Source organism: Penicillium brevicompactum (assembly GCF_028827555.1).
Source record: "Penicillium brevicompactum strain IBT 35665 chromosome Unknown utg000002l_segment0_segment0, whole genome shotgun sequence".
NCBI classification, from domain to species: domain Eukaryota; kingdom Fungi; phylum Ascomycota; class Eurotiomycetes; order Eurotiales; family Aspergillaceae; genus Penicillium; species Penicillium brevicompactum.
Window position 1 is genome coordinate 2,645,507 of NW_026623205.1, and position 23,292 is coordinate 2,668,798.

At 50.2% G+C, this 23,292-nt stretch overlaps 6 protein-coding genes across 6 annotated transcripts; 3 read left to right on the forward strand and 3 right to left on the reverse strand.

The window, feature by feature from the left end:
• Positions 1-88: 88 nt before the first annotated feature.
• N7506_003672 (type I polyketide synthase) lies at positions 89-6,573 on the reverse strand (the record flags this gene model as incomplete). Its single annotated transcript, XM_056952967.1, has 2 exons — positions 89-6,197; positions 6,275-6,573. The coding sequence occupies 2 exons, from the start codon at positions 6,571-6,573 to the stop codon at positions 89-91; spliced, it is 6,408 nt and encodes a 2,135-aa protein (XP_056814659.1).
• Positions 6,574-7,670: 1,097 nt separating this feature from the next.
• On the forward strand, positions 7,671-9,497 carry N7506_003673 (cytochrome P450; the record flags this gene model as incomplete). The annotated part of the gene is made up of 5 exons (XM_056952968.1): positions 7,671-7,985; positions 8,061-8,423; positions 8,500-9,180; positions 9,238-9,327; positions 9,393-9,497. 5 exons carry the CDS (start codon positions 7,671-7,673, stop codon positions 9,495-9,497), a joined length of 1,554 nt encoding a protein of 517 aa, XP_056814660.1.
• Positions 9,498-10,651: 1,154 nt separating this feature from the next.
• On the forward strand, positions 10,652-12,024 carry N7506_003674 (MCT family MFS transporter; the record flags this gene model as incomplete). The annotated part of the gene is made up of 2 exons (XM_056952969.1): positions 10,652-11,048; positions 11,096-12,024. The coding sequence occupies 2 exons, from the start codon at positions 10,652-10,654 to the stop codon at positions 12,022-12,024; spliced, it is 1,326 nt and encodes a 441-aa protein (XP_056814661.1).
• Positions 12,025-12,482: 458 nt separating this feature from the next.
• On the reverse strand, positions 12,483-14,727 carry N7506_003675 (uncharacterized protein; the record flags this gene model as incomplete). The annotated part of the gene is made up of 2 exons (XM_056952970.1): positions 12,483-12,968; positions 13,081-14,727. The coding sequence occupies 2 exons, from the start codon at positions 14,725-14,727 to the stop codon at positions 12,483-12,485; spliced, it is 2,133 nt and encodes a 710-aa protein (XP_056814662.1).
• A 787-nt stretch (positions 14,728-15,514) lies between these two features.
• Positions 15,515-18,779, reverse strand: N7506_003676 (ATP-binding protein; the record flags this gene model as incomplete). Its single annotated transcript, XM_056952971.1, is given in 9 exon segments — positions 15,515-15,747; positions 15,803-16,109; positions 16,129-16,352; positions 16,410-16,500; positions 16,534-16,634; positions 16,690-16,999; positions 17,059-18,300; positions 18,350-18,624; positions 18,683-18,779. 9 exon segments carry the CDS (start codon positions 18,777-18,779, stop codon positions 15,515-15,517), a joined length of 2,880 nt encoding a protein of 959 aa, XP_056814663.1.
• An 818-nt stretch (positions 18,780-19,597) lies between these two features.
• N7506_003677 (uncharacterized protein) lies at positions 19,598-21,708 on the forward strand (the record flags this gene model as incomplete). Its single annotated transcript, XM_056952972.1, has 5 exons — positions 19,598-19,773; positions 19,830-20,073; positions 20,148-20,270; positions 20,318-20,789; positions 20,828-21,708. The coding sequence occupies 5 exons, from the start codon at positions 19,598-19,600 to the stop codon at positions 21,706-21,708; spliced, it is 1,896 nt and encodes a 631-aa protein (XP_056814664.1).
• Between the last annotated feature and the right edge of the window lie 1,584 nt (positions 21,709-23,292).

A 23,292-nucleotide genomic window follows, 5' to 3' on the forward strand; every position in this document is an offset into this window, starting at 1 on the left:
TTTACCCAGACCGCGATACGTTTATAAGCACAGTTTTCTTCTATAAAGCTAAAGTCATGAATCTAACAAACAAAAGCAAATAACACCATCACTGTAATATCTCTGTTAATCTAGCACCAAGCTCTTTGACACCTGGATTTCTCATCATCGTGAAGTGATCACCGGGAATGACTGCGCATGTGACAACCCCTGACACCAAAGAGTCCCACCCGTTAGGCCCGGCGTTTTTGCGTGGGTCCAGGATCCAATCCTCGGCCTGGTTGTTGGTACCGCGGGATAGATCTTTGAATTGAGACTTCTTCGCCTCGCCCACTGTCTCCCAGACACCGTTCTGCGCCCACAAAGCCGTCACTGACTTCGGGCTTCGGGTTGAGGATGGAATCGGCTTTGGCTCATAGGCTTTGAGTGCCTTGATTGAACCGACGAAGTGATCGCGGACTTGTTGAGGAATTGAGCTTGCCCCAGAGCCGTTGCGTTTGTCTTTCAGGTTGTCGAAAACCCCGACGGTTTCGAGGAGATCAACTGTCTCGAGCGGGAGAGGTGGATACACATTCGGGCACGGGGCGTCGATTAGAATCAGTGATTCTACTGATTCGCCGTGCCTTTGAATCAGCTGCGATGCGGCCTCGAATGCAAATGATCCGCCAATCGACCATCCACCCAAACGGTAGGGGCCATGTGGTTGAATGCGCTGGATCTCGCGGATGTACATGGCAGCCACTTCTGGGATGGAGCAGTTGAAGGCAGTGGGCGATCGCAGGAATGGACTGTTCAATCCATATACCGGACCGCGGGATTTGAGAGAAGGAATTCCGACATAGCTGCTGGCGCTACCCGAGCCATCGGGTAGCAGAAACAGCAATGTGTTCTGAGAGGCTGACGGTGATCCCTGCAGCAAGACGGCCTCGGCCTTGTACTCCGCTGGCGAGGAGCTGGGTCGGTCCTGAAGTTTCTCGAGAGCCCTTGCGAGCTGGGGAGGGGACACTTCAGGTGCAGAGCGGCGGCCATTCAGAGCAATATCAATATCGGCCAGGGTGGGGTGGTCCATCAAAAAGCTAGACGACAGCACCCTGCCAGTTTGAGCCTTGATGGTTCCGATGATCGAGATCGAGAGCAGGCTGTCCACACCGAGCTCAGCCAGAGGAACATGCTCATCGAGCTCGGCCATGTCGAGTTCCAGTTCAGCAGCGATGATCTTTCTGATCTGATCCGCTGGGTTGACGCCTCCGTTGGCGGGAGACGAGGCCTCGGTGATCGGTGTGTCTACACGAGTTTCCTCTTCACTGCTAGAGGTATCTTCATCTTGATCGCTGCTGTCGCTCGAAGACATGGGCGCGGCCTCGGTATTGACAGAGAGATAGCCTCGCAGTTCTCTAACAGATGGGTGGTCCGCGAACAGTGAGTTCGGGACCTCCTGATCAAGCGCGCTGTTCAGTCGAGCAACAATGCTGATAGTGAGCAGGCTGTCAACACCCAAGTCTGCGAACATGACATCATCGGTCAGTTCGGAGACCTCAACACCAACCTCCGAGGCAATGATCTGGAGGATATTGCTGTGGTCTGGCACGGCAGTAGTTTTCTTTGCTTTCGGAAGCGGTGCCGCACGCTGCTTCACAGCCTGAACAGGGCTTCTCTCGACCACAGTGCGGGAGGCTCCTGAGGTTGGAGGCAGCAAGTGGTCAAGGATTGCGCGCTTGATGCGTTGGAACTTGAGCTCCTGACAAACCGCGACCACTTCACCATCATCCAAGAAGAAAACATCACCGGAAAGAACACCCTTTGTCATGGTCTGCTGCATGCGCACGTAACTTTGGTAGGTCTTGTTCTCGGATAGCTCTCCGACTATCTTCATGCTCTTCCAGCCGTGCGAAATGTACACGCTGTCAGCGGGTGTAGTGTCTGCGCCGTTCAACACGAAACCAGAGAGATGGGCGAGACTGTCGATCCAGTACGGGCTGTATGTGAAAGTACCATCTTCTGGCGTGGTGCGGAAGCGCACTTTAGCAGTTGCCTCCAACAGGTCACTGTCCATGTAGACCTCCTGCATTCCTTGGTACTTGTCGTCATAGTCGACTAGAGCGGCAAAGAGCTTATAGACCATGGGTCGCAAGAGCTTGTGAACATCTCCACTGCTAGAGTCCTTGATCAGCTGGCTCATTCGGGACTTGACCAGGTAGCTTGTGCGCGCCCACTCGGACTTCCACACGTCGCCATCGCCGCGGTCAACAAGGCAGTGAGCATGGTCCTGGCGAGCGCCACTGTCCTCGGAAGAGAACTTGACCTCGATAGTATTGCCGGAAGGCTCCAACGTAGCAGTGACATAAATGATCTGCTTCGTGGCGCCTGGTTGGATCAAAAGAGGCTTGTGTACTTCCATGTCTCGGACGTCCATGGGGGCTACCGGTGCCGACGGATCCAAGATGCTTTGAATGTACCCAGCTGCCGTAAATGCCATGTCGGCATAAACAGAGCTAGGGCAAAGACCCGCACCGTTTACCAGATGACCTCGCAGCGCCTTGTTCAGCTTGGGCTCTGCTGCGTCGGATGCGAATGTCACCGAGATGCCTGTCTCGCCATCGCGGACAAGTTTTTCGACGCGGTGAAGACCACTCGTAGAGAAGGTAGGTAGCAGGCTCTTTGTCGGTGCCTGGGTACTCTCAATTCCAGATCCTTTGCGAATAGCCCAGTCGCCCTCGTATTGCAGCCAGTAATTTTTGAGATCAAACGCGTAGCTTGGCAGCTCGATGAGGTTCAGGTCCCGCTCGTATGGACGATGGAACTCCCTCCAGTTGACCTCCACCCCGGCATTGTAGGCCAATGAGATGGACTGGGTCATCGTCTTCCAGTCATTCTCATCTGCCTTCAAAGATGGCAAGAGAACCTGGTCTTTGCCGGCAACGCTTCGAATCATACCGAGGCAAAGGGGGCTTGGGCCAATTTCAATCCAGACTGGTGAGGCTCGGTTGCCTGCATGCAGGGATTCAAGCGCCTGCACGGCCTGCACGAACTGAACCTTTTGCCGGGTCTGGCGCTTGAGATAGTCAGGGTTGACAATGCCGCCTGTCGTGATTACCTCTCCCAGCTGAGTAGATGCAAATGGAATAGACGGCGTGGCAAAGTGAATAGAATCGGAGATCTTTGCGAGGTCATCGAGAAGGGGTTCCATTTGAGCCGAGTGGAATGCGTATTGAACCTCGAGCTGAGTAGACTTTTTCTTCTCTGCCTGCAGAAGGTCACGCAAGGAAGCGATTTGGTCAAGTGGGCCACTGACAACGGTAGAGTTCGGCCCATTGACACAAGCAATCTCGCAACCAGAAAGATTGCCATCATTGGCAATTATCTTGTCGAGATTGCTTTCGGACTCCTGCACTGCCAGCATCGAGTGCGAACCGGCCTGACACATCCCCAGCATCAGACAGGCTCTGGTTCCGACGAGGTAAATACAGTCACTGACAGAGAGGACTCCTGCAACACACAAAGCGGCATATTCTCCCAGGCTGTGACCAATCACAGCAGTGGGAACAACGCCCATTGATCGCCACAATTCCGCGAGGGCAAGCTCGACAGCCACAATAGATAATTGGGCTTGGATAGGTGTCGCAGAGTTAGCGCTCATGGTAGGATCGGTGATGATTGGTAGGAACGACGGGAATCCATGAGAAGTTGACATCCTTTCGCAGTCCAATATCGTTTCACGGAAGCCAGAATGGGTGGTAAACAACTCCTTGGCCATGCCGGCACGAAGTGAGCCCTGCCCGGTAAAGGCGAATATCACTGGTCGGCTAGTGACCGGTTTGGCCCACTGAGAGTTGTCTGCAGAAAGAGAGTCCAGCTTGGCAACGAGCTCGTCAACCGATGAGGCAACGAGTGCGCGACGAATGTTGTGATGCATTCTGCGGGCAGTGGTTGTGTAAGAAACATCCTCTAGACGTAGCCCAAGCGTGGCATTGTCCTTCAAATAGGACGATAATTGCCGTACATTGTTGAGTGCTGATGCCGCGGTCTTCGCGGAGATCGGGACGACATGGTGGCTTCGAGGATCGGCGAGAGCGGCAGATGCGGAGCTGACGGGAGGGTCTTCAATGAGCATGCTCGTATTTCCACCAGCTGCATCAAAGTTGTTGATCAAGATCCGACGCTTTCCATCGCCATCTGCTCTGGGCAAGAAGGGGGTTTTTCCAAATGAAATGTGGGTGTTGAGTTGGGCGAGTGGGGGCAGCTTCTGGTTGATGCGCCCCTTGATGCCAACGTGCGGAGGAATCATGTTCTTTCTCAGCATCATGATCGCTTTGATCAACGAGGTAACACCACTGGCAGCTTCTCCATGGCCCAGATTTGGCTTGACCGTTCCGATGTACAGAGGATTCGCGGCAGTGCGACCGCGCGCCAGGACATTCGTCACGGACTTCGACTCAGTCGCGTCTCCTGCCTGAGTTCCAGTTCCGTGCAACTCAGCATAATCGACATTGTGAGGCTGGACACCGGCCTTATCCAAGACAGCAGTGAACAGGCGCTCTTGAGTCTCCGCGTGGGGATGGGTGATGGAGACAGCCTCGGCGGAATGATTGGTGGCGGTTCCTCGGAGAACAGCAAGGATGTTGTCGCGCTCGGCAACCGCGTCCGACAACCGCTTCATCACCACAACTCCGACAGCATCTGCTCGGACATAACCATCGGCATCGTGATCAAATGTCTTGCAGCCACCGGTCTTGGACAAAAAGCTTCCGCGACTCAGACCGGCGAATAAATCAGACGCTGTGAGGAAATTGGCGCCTCCGCCCACAGCGGTGTCGCATTCCCGAGCAAGCAACGCCGAACAGGCCAACTGAATCGACGCAGCACTGGACGAACACGCTGTGTCGAGTGAGTAACTAGGACCCTCCCAGCCGAAGTGGTAGTTGAGACGACCGGGTCCGAAAGCACGAATGCCGCCTGTGATGAAATAAGTGTCGACATTTTGGCTAGCATTGACCTCTCGCCAATCATCACTTGTCTGACCCATCCAAGAACCAATCCGACGCGTGTTGGTAGACGGACTGCCATTGGGCGTATATCCGGACATTTCCAGTGCCTCGTATGTTGTCAGCAGCAGCATTCGCTGCTGGGGGTCTGTCTGGGCTGCTTCACGAGGAGACATATTGAACAGACGCGTATCGAAGTATCCCGGGCGGTCGATGAACACTCCATACGGAGTCAATGTCGTATTCTTGATGTTTCCGGTGGGGTCACAGTGAGTGTTGATGTCAAACCGATCTGGGCGAATCTTTTCGTGGAGATCTTGTCCTTGCTCCAAAACTTTCCAGAACTCCTCAAGGCTCTCGCTGCCCGGAAGGCGAACTGACATACCAACTATAGCAATGGCATTCTCAGTATCAGGCTCATCGGTGCCTGCCTCGAAAGCTGCATTGCTCTTGTCTTCGACTTGAATGTCGCCAAGGCCATTCAGATAATTGATGATCGCCTTTTTCGAGCTGCTGGGACCGAAAGAAAGCAGTGAAATTGATGAACCCGCCAGACTTGCAGTCCCCTTGATGGCTTGCTCAAGGATGATAGGCTGTTGCAGGATGTCATCAACAACCTGATTCAGCAGTTCGGAGAGATTGCTGGCAACGTAAGGCAATCCTGAACTCGGGGAGATCAATGGCAAGTTGGGGACGAATGAGTCAAAAGACGCATCTGGACAGATTTGACCCAATTTGTCCCAAGAGACTGGCTCGAGATGCTCTGCGTGGAAGGCGGCAGCGATGGGCAGCGGAATCGTCTTTCGTCCTAGGAAGACAGGCTCCTGATGTAGCAGCTCTGCTGTGTACGATGGTGGTCCGCTAATGGTGACTGAAGATGCGCCGTGTGCGCTGATATATACCCTGCGGCTGCTGTTTGCAGGCAATCGAGCGTTGAATGATGTTACAGCATCACGGGCTTCTGTCATACCAACATTGCTCACGAGAGTAGCCCAGCTACCCCTGACCTTCAAGTCTTTGGAAGGCTGAATGTATTCTGATCGTCGAGATGCTTCCAATCCAATTTGGAAGGAAAGGGCCACTGCATGATGTGCGATGCGGTGCAGCTCGGTAATGTTTCTGGAGCATGAAACAACAGATGCTGCAATTGAGCCAGTGCATAGCCCCAGCACAATATCCTGACCAGATGCCCGGGAAGAGCTTGGTTCCAAGGCTCTTGGGAACTTTTCAAGGTAACTAGAAGAGGCATCTTTGTTAGAAAGGCAATGGTCTCCACGAGTTGGGTGTAGGCTTGAGAATGAGGGATAACTAACAGAATGACATGACCAAGTTGAGAGATGCAGCAAAGCGCAGCCTTCAACGCCGGGCAATGCGCAGCATCACGTTCAACGGCGGTAGCAAGCTCAGTGAGAGTGTCCCATGAAGGAAACTTCTGTCTCTCGCGGAATGATGCTTGATCCATCGCCTTGCGTAGGCTGTCTGTTGCGGATCGCAGGAAACTGCGCAGTCCATCGGAGCTGCCTGCGCGTCGGCCGAGGTCCTGAATGTATGGAAGGACATCGGCAATTTGATCTGCGAACAGATAGAGGACGGAGGAGGTTGGCTCGATCATGATGGAGTGTTATGTTTGATATTTTCTGGGCTGCTCATTCAACCGTGTCCATGATGGACTCTTATACTTGTCTTCGTATGTCGCCAATCTATACTTCGGCCCCCATTGTGCTGATACACGACGTTGCATTAGCTCCATGTCACCGAATGTGTGAATTCTTAACTCCATATAGAATGCGAGACTATATCAAATCATACACAGTCTCAGCCACTCTAAAACTGTGATTGCTAATTTAGGAAACTTTCGGGTTTCTACTGGATCTGATACCATTTACATGCTATTTTATTGGTCTTTACAGTATTTTTTAACATGTTATTTAGAAAATCATACCGAAAAGGCATGATTGTGTTGTCTTGAAACCAAACGACCATACACAATTTGAACCAATCAGAGACTAAGACCAAGAAATATGTCCGATATGCAACTAGCATCTCCACGTATATGCACGTATGGTGTATGGGCACTAAACTTAGTCGGATAATTGCTCAATTCGCCTTGAGGCCCTCAAGGTTCCATGCGAGTATCGGACAAAAGAACCACGTGTAAGCCTAATTGACTCGATCCAGACTTCTTGCTGTCTGCAATTGCATAAATCTGCAAAAGAACACGAGAAATCGGCCTTAAGTTACCGAAATGGGGACCCGGGGCCCCGGGGGCCATGAGGGTCCGAAGAACAGACGTTGCGGGCCTTCCGCGATCCTCTTCCATGGATGTTCAGCGGCTACCAGAAAGCACGCATTCTAAGGTTTGCCAAGAGATAACGGAGAAATAAGCATGCCCGAGGAATCTAGACCAATAAGTGCCTGCCTGAATGGGGCTTTGACAAGACTGGCATTGCGTCTGCAGGTCTCACGTCAGCGCATTGAGCCTCCGGCCCCATCGAGTTTGTAGATCCGGACGGCATAGATGAACAATTCCATTCTTGGTCTGCCTCGGACTCATTTTCAAATGGAGATCATGATGTTGATCAGTTGAGGTAGTTGTCAAAATGTGTGCGTTATATATTGCGCGTCTCGGCCTACGCCTAGGTACTTCTTGCCAATTTGAATCCTTATATTTACGTTTCTGGAAAGAAAACGCGAGTGAACAGATTCGCTATGTCTATGTCCTTCCTGCCTAGCTTGGTTCCAAGCGAGCGAAGTCTTTACAATGTTGTTCTGCTACTGTTTGGTGGGTTGATCTTCTGGGTCTATCGTGCCTGGAGGAAGCAGTCGCATGTTCCAGGCCCATTCTTGGCTTCTGTCTCAAATATTCCACGCTTACTTTGGGCGCGCTCGGGTGGCGCGCACAAGACTCACATTAATCTTCACGAAAAGTATGGGCCACTCGTCAGGCTCGGCCCAAATTCGGTTAGCGTGGGAGATCCCCGAGAGATCTCCAAGATGTATGGTATTCGGTCGAGTTTCGGAAAAGTCCGTGGAGTTCACCCGTTTCCCCTTCTTCTTGCCTTTAGGAGCGATGGATGATGGAGGCTGACCATGCTGTAGTCTGACTATTACAAAGTCCTTCAGCCAATGTCGAAGGGCAAGATCATCCAAGGTCTTTTCAACACGCAGGATGATCAGCTGCATCGTTCCATGAAGAAGCCCATTGCGGGAATTTACTCCATGAGCAACCTTGTAAGCTTTGAGCCATATGTGGACTCAACCATTGGCTTTTTCTTGGAGCGTCTCGAAGATGCGCAAGGTAAAGGCAATGGAAAAATCGATCTGGGTACCTGGCTGCAGTGGTTTGCGTTTGACGTGATGGGCGAGATCACATTCAGCAAACGCCTCGGCTTTCTCGACGAAGCCAAAGACGTGGATGGTATCATGGGCTCGATTTGGAAAATGTTTCAATATTCTTGCTGGGTGAGTGGGTCCATTTCAACCGTCAAGTTGGGGTTTACGTCGGCCAACCCACTAATGCATGTGTACTCCGTAACAGGTGGGCCAAATGCCATGGCTAGATAGAATCTGGGTCAAAAATACATTTGTGAGTCGTCTGTTGCCCGAAAAGAATTCGCCAGTCGTGATGTTTGCTCTGGCACGAGCACAGGAAAGAATTGCCGAAAAATTGCATGGATCCGGCAGCCAGGACATCTCATCAGGATACAATTCGAAAGATTTCATGTCGCGATTTTTGGACGCTCGAGCCAAAGACCCGAGCATTCCCGAATGGTTCGTAACTGCATGGACGACATCCAATGTACTGGCCGGCAGCGATACAACCGCAATCATGCTCCGTGCCATCATTTACTTCCTGATCACGAACCCGGCCACTCTCCGAAAGCTTGAACACGAGCTGCGCCAAGCGCAGAGCCAAGGCCAATTATCCGAAATAGTCACTTGGAAGGAGTCCCGTAACCTGAAGTACCTGGATGCCTGCGTGAAAGAAGCCGGCCGACTCCATCCAGCCATCGGGCTGACATTGGAGCGGGTGGTACCGCGTGGCGGCGCCACGATTTGTGGACAATTCTTCGAGCAAGGAACCAATATTGGCATGAACCCTTGGGTAATCCACCGAGACAAAGAGGTCTTCGGGGCCGATGCCGCGGAATGGAACCCAGATCGCTGGTTGGACCCCGATACGGAACGGGTGGCGCGGATGGACAACAGTCTTTTGACGGTATGCGTACTCCGTGCTTCTCGATTTATGCAGAGATGCGACTAACAAGTGCCTCAGTTCGGATCCGGGAGTCGTACGTGTATTGGAAAGAATATCTCGTACCTTGAGATTTACAAGCTCATCCCGACGATGTTTGCGCGATACGAGGTGAGTCTTGGCTTTGTCGTGGATTCGCTGTGGTGTCAGGGCTCGCTAGATTTAACTCAATTTAGATTGAATTGTGGGACCCGAAACGAGAATGGGAGATTGCGAACTCGTGGTTGGTGGTTCAGAGCGACTTTTTCATCAGGTTGAAACGGAGGGAGGCTTGCCTGTGATGGTGGAGATTGTGAACGTTGAAGTTTGGTCTCGATGCATATCACCACCTTGGAAGAGGGCGAAGATACTCCGCACTACATTCATAGATCATACAACAATGGAATACGTACTTGCACGCTTGATCTTCCACATATTCTCAAAATCTATACGCCTTCCTTCAATCTCAGTTCACAATATTGTATCGCAATGCTCACAAAAGTGTCCGTACTCCATATACGACTCAAGCTCAACTCCAACAAATTGCCAATGCCGAAGCTTTGACGGCTCAAACTGCTCGGGCCGCGGACCCGCCGGGCGCAAGCCGTCGATTACCACGGAGACCCCCGCGATCAACCTTGGACCCCTATGGAGCATACACATCGGAGACACTTCAGCAAAATTTTATTATATCCAGCACCGCCGACCACAACGGGACTCACTCGAGACCGCCCAGCCGGGAAAAAGAATGGCTTGGCAACGATCCCGATCAATGGCGGAATCCCGATCCGCCACTTCAAAAGTCCCGTCACGGCACCGCCGGACGGGGGTATAAGGGCCCCCTTTAACCATCGGAAAAGTCGAGGTTGGTCAGCGTGGACCAAACATGCCGAAACAGACTATCTAAGTCCGCCGGAGACGAAAAGGGAATGAATTAGTCAGGCTCAAAGAGCAAACGAAGGTCATCTACGATCAGCCCTAATCATTTCCGCTTTGGGTAATTTAACTCCGACCATACTCGTCCCAAAGGGGAACTCTGGCGGACGAATTCCAGATCTGTGAATACAATGTTTGTTCCTTCTGCTGATTGGACGCTGCAACTGCGACTCTCTTTGTTTGTGAAGCAACTTCAATGATCCGGAAAATTTGTTCAGTTTGGCCAGTTTGGGATGGTTGATTGCTTTTTTGGACCAGGACCTCTCCTAGTTAATATATTTGACCGAAGAGTCGGTTGAGCAGTTCTTCTTCCACAACAATACTGGAGTTTAACTTTCAAGATCACTATCAATTCATTCGGTGCTCTCATCTTGAGCTTTGATTCAACCATATACCGCCCTGTTGAAATCAGGTGGTGTGACCGTTGGGCTTATACAAGTGCTGCCCCTTCTTCGCGCATACGACTTTACGACATCAGCCTATTTAATCAGTAGCCTGAATCCAGACTACACACCTCACTATGGCATCATCACAGTCATCGTCTCTATTTGGAAAAGATGTCGAATCCGACGCTCCCTTTGACGGCCATGTCAAGACGGAGCCAATCGAAGAGCCACCAAAACCCGCAGGACCCCCTCCACCACCCAACGGAGGCACCAAAGCTTGGCTTCAGGTCCTTGGCGCCTTCTTCTTGAACTTCAACACTTGGGGCTTGCTGAATACCTTCGGCACTTTCCAGTCGGAATATAGCACCGGCTTGCTTAGCAGCTCATCGCAGTCTTCCATCGCCTGGATTGGATCCCTACAGGCTTTTTTGATGCTTGTGGTTGGAGTTCTGTGTGGACGTGCTCTTGATGCTGGGTATTTTTACGTTGATATTACCCTGGGTGTCTTCCTCGAAGTTTTTGGCATGATGAGTGAGCTCCCCTATCCTTTCAAAAAGATCTAAAAACTAACTTATTAGTGACCTCAATCTGTAAGGAGTACTGGCAGGTGATTCTCGCCCAGGGCTTGTGTGTCGGCGTTGGTGCTGGCATGTCGTTCATCCCCAGTGTTGCCATTGTAGGCACTTACTTCTCAACTCGCCGATCCACCGCACTGGGACTCGCAGCCACCGGCTCCAGCATCGGAGGCATCATTTACCCCGTCGTTCTGCGTCGTCTCATTGTCCAGATAGGACTCCCCTGGGCCATCCGAGTCATGGCTTTCATCATGCTTGGAACACTTCTCATCTCCGTCGCTGTCATGAAGCCTCGCCTGCCGCCACGCAAGTCAGGCTCGCTGATTAATGTCGAGGCGCTCCGGGACCCCGTCTTCCTCCTCTGGATCTTCGCTGCGTTCTTCATTTTCATCGGCCTATACATCCCATTCTTCTATGTCGAGCAATACGGTATCAGCCTCGGCATGTCTCGTGACTTGTCTTTCTACATGCTGATTATCATGAACGCGGGCTCCGTCCCTGGACGTGTCTTGCCATCCATCATCGCAGACAAGATCGGTAACCTCTCAGTGATGATCCCGTCAGTCTTCCTCACTGGTATCCTGATGCTCGCTTGGATCAGTGTGAACTCTCAACCTGGCTTGATCGCCATTTCGGTCTTTGTCGGCTTGACTAGTGGCTCCATCCAGGCCGTGCTTCCTGCAACAGTCGCCTTCCTTTGCCCTGATCTGTCCAAGCTGGGTACCAACATTGGTATGACTCTTTTCACCTCCGGTCTGGGTTTGTTGATTGGTAGCCCTGTCGCTGGTGCGATTTTGGATCATCAGCGGACCTCTGGTGGTGATGTTTGGTGGGGTACTTTGACCTTCTCTGGTATCTTCATCTTGGCTGGAGGTGTCTGCTTGACCATTGCTCGTGTGGTTAAGGTCGGATTCTCTTTGAAGAAGGCTTGAGATTGCGGTCAGGTGTGCAAAACAAGCATGTGGTGCATTTATCAATATGCCTGACTTGGAAAGACATATTCGAAGGTTGAATGGGAATGTCCAGGTGGGGAAGTCGAAATGGTCCATTACAAATAAAAATATACAAATAATTATAACGTCAATTGGTTAAAAGGTGGGACCTTGGGATTACTAGGCTTCATTCCAAACCTTGGAACTCCTTTCGTGGAGGTAGCAATGTCAATCAAAAATGGACAGTTTTTCAATCTTCAGCTTTTTCACATAGTAGTGTGGTGGACCTCGGGAGATCTTAGACGCTCATTGAAGAAGGCTGCATAGCGGCCCACAAGAAAAAAGAGAGTATAAGGGGAAAAGAGAAATATTCGCCTCCATCTTCTACTCTATTTACATTTTTTCTTTCTAAAGATATATGTGCAATCATAATTCATGAGGCGCCAGTGAGCTCGGGCTCACAGCTCCTCCCACAAGACATTGGGCGGTGGATGCAATGGTGGCGTGGAATCAAATTGCGCCATGGGATATGGAAAACATAGGTCAGGTTGCAACTGTATACCCAGATCCGGAGATTCCGAGTCAGGATAGAAGTCACAATCTCCCGGAAACAGTGTCTGTATCAAGGGATCGGGTAGTTGTGTATTTTCCATCCAGTTCGGCGCAAGAGGACTTGGGATACTTGGGGCACTTGGCGGAGTTGAGGTTGCCGAAGCATTGAAGCCCAGAAATTCAAGCGTTGACTCTTGATCTTTTTGCTTCAAAGAGCGCTCCATTCCAGCGACGACATCCTCAGCTGCCGTGACGCCGATCTGCAAGAACTTGGATTCCTGCTGCGAGCCGCCAAAGTCACTGATCAGACCCGCAGTGACTGTTGTTGCAACTGCAAGAACAAGTCTCGTCTTCGCTGTGACGGGTCCGAGGTGATATCTTTGCGCCAGAATCTGAGACAATGAGTCTAGAGATTTCAACAAGAGCTGCTGAAACATGACTAGTGTGGGCGGGGGGGCTATTGGACACAGTCGTCCCCAGATTTATGCTCCGCAGACGCCCCACCACCGAGCACGCGGTCAATGCTGCGCGGGCTAGATCGGTCCAAAGCAGATGATAGGCCACACTAGACAGCTCAGAGCCACTTTGTAGTACCTCCTGTAACTGATAGAGAATAGAGACTGAGTTATCCCAGGATTCAAAAAGATCGGTCTGCTGTGAATCATTGGGCGGGACGCCTAGGACAAAGTTCAGGGTGATGATGATCATGAAGCTATGCACCTGCACTGAAAGCAGAACTTGCTGGAGCTTCTCAATTGGGCTACACGACGAGTTGCCCTCTTGCAGAGCCGGAGGTAGCTCGCGGAGTATTTTGTGGAAGGATGCGCGCATTCGAGTTCGTACTTCATTCGATAATTGAGGGGTTGTTGAGCAAAGTCGTTGATGTAGCGGGGCTCGCACTATAGCCAGCTTCATGGCCGCGATATTAAAAGCCTGATCGGATGACTCTTGAGAGTGTGTCAATGATGTATCTGATGCCCCCGTGGCTGCCGGGTCGAGCGTAAGTAGGTCTATCGGACTCGGGAGAGGACAGTCCACGTCCTCCAATCGTATTCCAAAGTGTGATCCACTTCGAATGCAATAGTCCAGATTCAATCGGAAGAACACCGCCCATAATCGCTTCCTGACTTCCGCATAGTAAGGAGTGACACCTGGGAACAAAGTGGGATCCCTCTGCAAGCCCATACCCAATGCCATTTGCATGGTCAATCCCATAGTCCCCATGAGACTGTAGATCTTGTCAGTCTCCGAGGAAGTTATAGTCTTCATGATAATCGTTAAAAGCAGAACCTGCATGACGCCGATGCAAGGCTTTTGGAATTTCGAGGATGTATGTATACGGCTCTCCGCCTCTTGGAGGAGCAAGTGCCCCCGTAATCGCTCTGACTTGTCGCTTTGCATGGCGATCGCCAGGACCAACACAATCTTGAGGACATGGACTTCATTGGGCTCAGATGCAATCAATATTTCTTCCAACTCAGTGATGAGGCAGTTCCGGTCGATCACATGGTAGATCCTACCATATGTGTCGCAGAATCTCTTGATCCACTTTTCGCAGGTGGAGCGATCGGGAAGAAGATTGAACGGCTTCTGCCCGCTCCCAATCACCGCGCCGGGTATTGAATTCGCAACTCGAAGAAGAGACTTGACTTCCGTGAAAGTCCGCCAGGTTGGTTGGAACTCAATGGTTTTCTCCAGCATCGCCCCTATAACCGGCAAATCATTGCACACGGCCATCCAATGTGTTCCACCAATCAGCCTCGTTTTGAAATCCGACCCTTTGAACGCGTTATTGGCATGACTGACGGTAGTCTGATTGTGGGGCACGATGGATCGGGGATCGAGGATCTCGCTATCGGAGGAGCGGGGTGTTGGCTGTTGCAATGCGAGTATATCGGTCTCTGTATTTCGAGGGGACACCACTGGTTTGGCGGTTTCCAAGACCGCTGGACTCTTGGAACGTGAATATGTGCACTGTGCGCCTATCCCTCGATCTTGGCAGGGCTTGCATGGTGACTTGCGGTCGCAGCGCACTTTGGATTTCCGACAATGCGTACAGGCCACGGGTTCTCGACAGCGGGGTCTTTTTCGGCCGTTGTTTTTCTTGGGGTTCTCGAATGCATCTGCATCCAGATGACTGAATGTCAACATCTCGCATAGAATTAGGAGTGTGATTGAGAAAAGTTTCAAAAACCCTTGACAAAGGACAGGGATCGCCTTTGGGGGCGATAAGCACCTAGTGGATCATCCCAGGCCCGGCCCGCATAAGTGAACGAGATTGGCCGCATGGCCCAGGTGGCTTGGCAGCTGTAGGTCAGCTTCTTAGCGCGTAACGAATGGTAATGATGCCCAATCGGGGTATTCTGCCCCTCTTGACCGGTATGGCCTATCACGACTGCGCAAAATTCGAGATAATTACTATAAAAAGAAGACGTGTGGTTCACTTCTTTCTACGGGGGCCACATATTTCATTACTAGGATACCCGACAAACGTACGGAGCATGCAGTAAGCAAAATGTCACCCCGGCCCCCCGGGCCCCCGGCCTCGGGAATGTTCCGTCCAACAACTCTTCTGAGGTCGTCTTCACGCTTATCTTGAACAACGCCACAGGGCTTCAGAGGGATATCAAGGGCTCCTCAATAGGAGAATGAAACTTTCTATTCAATATTCAACATAAACTTCGTGTTTTTGACGAATCATATCAAATCCTGGTCCATTGATAGAAACCATGGTAGTATTGTCTCATGCGATCTGCAGAGACCTCGTATTCGAAAAAAAGGCCATTTTGAATTTAACCAGCGCACAAAAGAACCAGGCCTAAGTATTTGGCTTTGAAGCTTTGTACAGAGTAGTTGAAGATGAATTCCCATGCCCCATATCTGAAGTTCTTTGCTCTACTATAGTGCGATTGCTAAAAGGACTCTTTTTGGTTGACAGTTATATGCTGGCTCCCTGACCAGAAATCTTCCCCTCGTTAGCCTTTGCCTCGTCATTTCTAATCTTTGCAGTCCAGGCCATGTCCTCTTCAGCTCCACGGACTGTTTTGAGATAACTCTTGAAGTTGTGCGACATCTTGACAACCTGGCGAAGATGCTCGTCTGTCAGCTCAGGAACACGATCCCCTTCATGTTTTGCCTGGAAGCATGCCAGGGCAACAGCGGTTTGGAAGGCTTGAGTTTTATGTCAGTACCAATTTGTTGAAATGATGGGTTAATGACCACTAACCGTTGCGTATTTCACGACCATTCCATTTGAGGACTTTAAGATCTTCCTCGCGACGAACATACTCTTTGGCATCATAATTGCAGTGGATTAGCTGGCCACCGTTCTCATGATTTTTGCTGAGCTTCTTGAAGTAGGCGTCCCAGATCTTCTTCCTGGATTCGTCATCCAGAGGATCGTATCCGATTTGCACGTGGATTCGCGACATGAACGCTTCGTCGAAGCTTCCGACGCGGTTGGTTGTGAGGAAAAGAATGCCCTGGAAGTAGTCGAGGGCTCGAAGGAAGACTGTACATGGGTAAGTACTCATCTTTTCTCAGCCAGTTGACAAAACTTAGGCTCAACTCACTAGAAACAATGCTGTTTCGTCGGAGATCCTGAGAAGAGCGTGTCTCAAGGTACACATCGGCTTCGTCAAGAAGCACAATAGCGTTCCATTTTCTTGCGTTCCTGAAGAACCGAAGCAAATTGTCTTCCAGCGGCTCTGGCTCGTGCCCTAGATCGGCGGCAGTGATACTAAGCAGAGGGCGACCTGTGTATTCGGCAACCGATTCTGAGAAAAGTTTAGCTGCCACCCTGTGCAACTCTTTTTGAAAACACTATTACGTACCGGCAGTCAGAGTTTTCCCTGTCCCCGGAGGACCATGAAGCAACAGGATCTGTCCTTCTCCCTTGCCCCGAACAAAGTCCGGCGTGAATGCCTGTGGGTACGTTCCCCCAAATATTTCACAGACAGCCTTGATCATCTGCTTGTTGCTTTCTGGTTTTAATACTAATGAATCGATAATATCCTTGTCAATTTTTGGGTCTTTCAGGCCCGAGACCTCGAGAACATCTAGGTCGTCAAAGTCAGCCACGGAGTCATATCTTGCGAGAACAGAACCACTCACCCCAGGCGCGATCCTTAAGCACGAATCCAAAAACATGCGACCAGCAAAGCAGATATTGGTGATCCGTGAGAGTTATTTTGGAGCCAAGGTCAATCTTGTCATAGTCGTCAAACGGACGCCGCTCGACGCGATTCAGACGTGCGTTCTTCACCTCGCATGACTGGCATGGGCACCGCGCAATTCGAGTTTGCTCACCCAGCTCAACACCGTAAATGCTTTGAATTGGTTCTTCGCCATATGCCTCATCTCGGACTTCTTCCAAGTTCCATGGCTGACTGGTATGGTCGATGACAACTCTTGTTTGATTGAACTGTGAAATTGTGAGATCAGGGACCGGGAGATTGATTTCTTGTATGCTGTGTGACTCACAGTTCGAATACCCTGGAGCTTACTTGGGCCAGTGTACTCTTGAAATGAAGGCTTTTTCACCATTTCCACGAATCTTTTACCCCGATTGACTAATTCTTGATGTAGAGGATTCTGGGGATCTTCATCGACGTGAAACCTGACTGGAAACAAGGGCAACGACTTGATCTCACGATCATGGTCAAAAACAGGAATGCTGATTGTCTTAACGGATCGAGTCAAATGCTGTCCATTGGAGTTGAGATTCCAGACGTCGACAAGATATGGAGCCGAACGGCCCAAAGACGAGTGCCACTGATTCCCACCTGTAAATGACTCAATCACATATGCATTCAACTTTCCGTCTTCTCGGACATAAACATCGGACCCAGGTTTGAGAAGAAGCCAAAGGGTGTTGAATGTTGTCTTCGGAGCTGGGCCGCTTGCGAGACGCTCAGCCTCTTTCAGGTCGACTTCTGTCAGTCCCTCGAGGTATTCATTCAAGATGTCGATATGCTCCACACATGTAGCACTGTATTCTTTGTCATGTGTTTCTCCTACTACTTCACGATATTGAAGTAGCTTGTCTCGGTAGTGATAAAGGTCGGTGAACGGCAGCACGAAGCGCCCTTTGGTAAGATCGCTGCTGAAAGTCTTCGCTAGATACTCCCTTGATGAGAACTCATCCGGGATGGATTGGATGTCAATAACGGCCCGCAGGGCATCGAGGAGAATTGGCGAGCGAACATGTAGGACAGGGCTGCCGATTGTATCCACCATTTCATCTTGAAGATTAGCCGCATGACTATCACTAAAGTACACTTCTCTATGCTCTTCGAGAACAGCTTCGCAGCTCTGTACTTCGGAGGCTCCTGTAAGTTGGATCCTATCTTCCTTTCGCTCGGTGGTGCGCTTTCGGTAGTCTCCATCCTCATCTGCGGTTAGATAAGTAGCCACGTAGACTATCTTGCTCATCTCTTTGGCCGGTGTGGGCTCTTTGGCAGACTCCTCGGAGTTCTCCTTTCCTTCTTTTTCTTTTCTAATGGAATGCAGAACTTCGCTTCCCACGCTGAATTCGATCTTGAATTCCCAGCCTGGTGATACTAGGCTTTCCCAGTGACTCGTCAAGATTTGAGAGCATCCAGGTTTGATTTGAATGATCGAGAAATTTTTGCCAGGGCCCTTTGTCTCCTCGTCGATATCCTCTGCAATCCAAGTTGGCAGGTATATCTCGACAAAAACTGACTTTATCAATTCTTTGGCCCCCTGTCAAAGGTCAATGGTGAACGTAGTAAGAATATCGCCGGTGACTGACATTCCATGTCTTAGCAGACTCGTACGGAAAAGTCCAACGAGTGCCGACTGGATCAATGAAGACAACATGAGGTTGATCTTTGATTTGGTGTGCCAAGGCTGGAGTGATATCCCCGCTGATTTGAGGTCCAACCCCGTCTTGCACTCCTTCTACAGGATTCGCCCCGACTTCAATAACTTTGTCAAGGTCCGGGCTTTCTGTGTCAATTGGCTCGCTATCTCCAGGTGCATCATCTAGATTTATTGTGGTAGAAGAAGCCAACTTGACATTCTCCGCTGTTAGAATCAGATATTTAGCGTTTTGTCACCCCCGAATACCATCTTGCAAGCTTACTTGGCATTATGTCGCGTTCCGTATCTTTTATTTGAATATCTGGGGCTTCATGCGACTCGATCGCGTTGAGAACATGGGCTACAATGCGATCTTCCATCATGGTCGAACAGCCCAATGAAGAAATAAGACGGGGACACGAGCTTGCCAAATCGCTGTGTTGGGATTCAATCGCTAGATTTGTAAATCTTGAGCTTGTGAATTGGCAAGAAGTCGAAAGAAGGAATCTTTGAATACTTACGGCGAAAGACTTCAGGCGAAAAGGGAAGAAGGGGGTGTGGCTATCATGAGAGTGGACTGAGCGGGATTCATCTGACAACTAGCGCTGTTCGATGAGGATTAGCTGGATGCATCACGCAGTCAGATACTAGAATTGCAGCACAGTGCGTTGTGCTGATTAGTTGTAATCCTATCCCCTGGGGTTTATTTCCCGTGTCAGCCCAATCAGCCCCTTAATGTGGATTTTCAAGCGTTTTTGGCATAAGTAGACATTTGGCTGCAAGTATCTCGCGGTATCGGAGCTAACAGGCTGCAAATAGCGGCATATTCAGTCTCTTTCGGTTATCGCAAAATCCTCAGTCAACCTCGGTTCGCACAAGAATGAGAAGGCACCTCTCAAGCTTGACGGTTCGCCCGTTTTTTGACCGTTTGCATTTCAGCTGACGCGGGGCGTTGAGGGCAGAGCGGGGCTGTGATCTCGGCAAGTGAGCCTGTAGTTATAGAGAACGACAGCCCAAGTGGGTCGGCTGACGGCCCCCATATGGCCCTAGTATGCTAGTATGCCCTCTGGCGGAGTGCAATTGGGAGAAATGCAGCGCATCGATCGTGCGAGGAACTCCAACCGACCGGAGCTTTATAATCCCTGAAGTGTTCGTACTAGCGTATCTGAAAATCGCAACAACCGTTCAACGGGCAAAAATGAGTGCTGTGCAGACATTCTCGCCGCCCGAAATCGTGCGTCGCTTCACTGATGACCTCGAACCCACCTCGGATCTAGCAATCCAAACCAAATCATATCAAGAGGATTTAGATGCTGAGATTGAGATCAAGGAGAGATTGCGATTGTCTTCTGTTATCCACCAACCTGTCGAGAGGTATTGCAGGAGACCGACAGAAAGTTTGATTGAAGTGACTGACAACTTTTGTTCAGCTCGTTTACGGGAGTCGAGATTGCACGTAAGACTCTGCAAGCCCAGTGTGACGAGTTTTTCAGATCAGTCGAGCAGAAGGAGCAAGCCGGGAGAAAGAAATCTGGAGTCTGGCGAATTTTTCATTGCAAAGGCGCCGAGCGGCGACTGGTCCAGGAGATTGGTGATGGCAAGCAGGTGACAGTGGGTCAAGTCAACTCTATCACCAGTAACCTAGAGGATAAATGGAAAGAGTCGAATAGCAAGGTATGTATTCATCACACACCGCGGCGGAATGGAGAGCGGAAAGACAGGAGATTTTTGATTGACGGGCGAAATAGGCGGCAACAAACTTGATGAAAATCTGTCAAAAGCTTGACGCGCACAAGCAAATATTCCAATGTTTCCCCAGTCAGTCCGACTACACATCTGCTCTGTGTGGTGCCGTCACAATGATCATACAGGTTGAAGCACCCATCCGAAAGCCCTAAGCTCTGCTAACTTTCCAAAGACTTCGATCAATTACGCAGATATTGCAGAGAAGCTTTCAACATACGTGGCAGATCTATCCGAGAGTGTCTCCATTTGTACCAACTGGCTTGACTTATACGAGACCGCGGATATGAAAGAGCGGCTATCGGCGATATACGAGCAATTCTTTGGTTTCTTCATCAAAGTGGCATCCTGGTATCTAAAGCCAAAAGGATCAAAGATACTTGATTCCTTTAATTCAAGCTTTACGACAAGCTACCAGGGAACGGTGACAAAGATTGAGCGTTCTATTCAACTTCTCGAGGACCAGGCTTCAATTGAAACTGCACGAGAGATCAAAACCTTTCTACCAGCAGTCACAGGATCTGCGGGTATGATAATGGCTGAGCTACGGCGCAATGGAAAGGAGAACAACGAGGCTGGAAAGAATATGTACAAACTTCTGATGTTGATGTCGAGACGCCGTATGCAACTACATCCCCGCCCTCCCAGTGCTCTTTTGATCTACTAACATTTTGCTTATATGCAGTGGAGCAAATCGAGCTTTCACAAAATAAGATTCATCCCGGGACTACCGAAACGATAACCACCGAAGTCCTGACGATAGAAGCAACACAAATTATTAAGACTACTGCCGCCCCAGAAGGGGTCACAAGGGCCGAGGCCGAAGAGCTATGCCAGCACCTCCAAGCACTTGTCGACCAAGTGGGTGGTAGTGATGGGGTCCAGCCAGCGCTTCAGACAGGCCGACTTGTTGCCGAACCCATGATCATCCGCATGCTGGGTAGATGGACAACAGCTACGTCTGGGGACGACCTCATACTGTGGGTCATTAGCCCTTACGAGCACGGTATATCAACCAGCGCAAATCTTGCGGCATATGGAGTCATCTGGTCTGCTATCCAAGCCCAAGCCCAATTCATCTCTTACATCTGCCAGAGACCGCGTTTTGGTAGGGTACCCGGATTTCAGGGCATGGAGGACAAAGCAGCTGTTCTGGCAATGGTCTACAGTTTGATTCGGCAGCTACTACAGTTCCAGACCCCGGAAGATGATCTCCTCCTCCAGAGGGATATGCTTGATCAACTCACACAGCCAGGCGAGCGCTGGACCTCTGCTTTGGCGCTCTTCAAGTATTTGTTGGAGCAGACACCTTCGTTGCGATATTTGATCATCTCTGGGGTTAATGTCATTGAGAGTGATGCGCGGGAGATGTGCAGGGAATTCGTAGACATGGTACTTCACTGTGCTAGGAATTCAGAGTGGCCGCTCCGAGTTCTTTTCACCACAGCGGGTCAGTCAAGGGCGCTTTCGGAGACTGTGAGCAAAGACAGCAGGATCATGTCTAGCAATACTTTCCGTCAGACAAAGGGCAGAGTGATTTATCGTGATATGAACATGTCTGGCTAAGGTAGGGCCATATACCTTCTCTCAGAGGCCTGCGTTCTGTTTCAAGCCGACAGGTCTTTGTGGTCTAGCAGCAGCATCCATGGATAAGTGTATAATGAAGGATATTCTATGCGGAGAAAAAATCTTGATATCAAAAGAAGTTCTTTAATTTAGGCGTAGCTGAGCATCGAAATCAGGCGCTCTTCTAGCCTGTAGTCTGCAACAGCTCTTCGATCATTCAACTCTCAACCACATGAATGGGCAAAGTACTGCCAAAATCAAGATGCAAAGCCCAAACACAAAATACAGCGGGATTCTTAGGTGAGAAATTCCACCTATGCTTGCTAGCTCCCTCTCTGTTGTATCAAGTGGCACTTCCATAGGAAACTCCTTGGATTTGTACCATAGACCGAATCTCTCCACATTCGTAAATTGGCACAATGGCTGCTTGTACCGCTGATCTTTCAAGCAGTAGATATTGCGTGATATCAACTGCCTCAAAGGTCGAGGCGTTGCCTCCTCAAAGCAGAATCGAGCACCGACCTGTTCGCCAGTCGGGTCAATACTGGCATTCCTAGTTTCCCTAGGAGGATTTCGTGGTTTTTGTGCGTGTCGCAACCAATGAGGGTGGCTCGGAGTTAGGTCGTTATCAAGCTCAAGCCACCTTGTGATGACTAGGGCTAGATCTGTACCGTGTTCGGATACCTCAATGCAAAAATTCACTTTGCACTGCTTGCAAATATATGTGGCGCCGACAGTCTCCCTGTCATCCCCAGTGCGATAAGCGTTCACAGACTGGGTGATTAGGCCAGCGAGCTCGTGGTCCGAGATGTGATGGCAAACAAAAAGTCCCAGTGGCTCGCTCTTCCGTTTCCAGGTAAGACAATTTGCTGTCTCCTGAGGACAAGGCTAGAGTGCTCGTGACACACCTGTGCGTCGATTGAGACCAGGAAAGTTCGTTGGGCCGTGGTGGGAGCCGGTGGGTGGAGGCTAACTTGGGTGTATGACATGGTCTCAGTGCTGATTCCATATTGCGGACCATGGTAAAGTTGCTTCATGGCAAGTTGAAATTGTAAGAAAGAGAACTCATAGAAAACATGACGCCAAACAAAGTGATGCACATTCAATCTCAGTGGCTCACGTGAATACCAATCTGAAGAGCACGGGAAATGAAAGACGTCTTCAAATGTGGATGTGGGACCAAAAGACTGGGAGACATCATAGTTGTGCAGGATGTTGCAAAGATGGCAGGTTATGTGGGTAGGGAGATCCCTTTCCAGATGCTGTAAAAGAGGGGCTTGGCTGATTCCGGAGCGAATCATGAAGCTTTCTGAGAAGGGGAATGCATGGTAGAGACGTTTATTGCAAAGAGAGAGACAAGCAATATCGTCTTGGGTAAGGAAATCGGCTATTCATAGTAGTAACTCATCAGGAAGGCCAATCAGCGAGTCTTGCTTTGGAGCCTCTGGTAGTGCCTTGGAGTCCTCCTGCGGTTGGGGATCTGAGGAACACAAACTTGATATCTTGGAGGTGCTGGCGTTTGGCAAAAAAGGGTGGAATGGTGTTGTCAGAAGGAGTTTGATGCGATACACTCGCTCGTGCTTG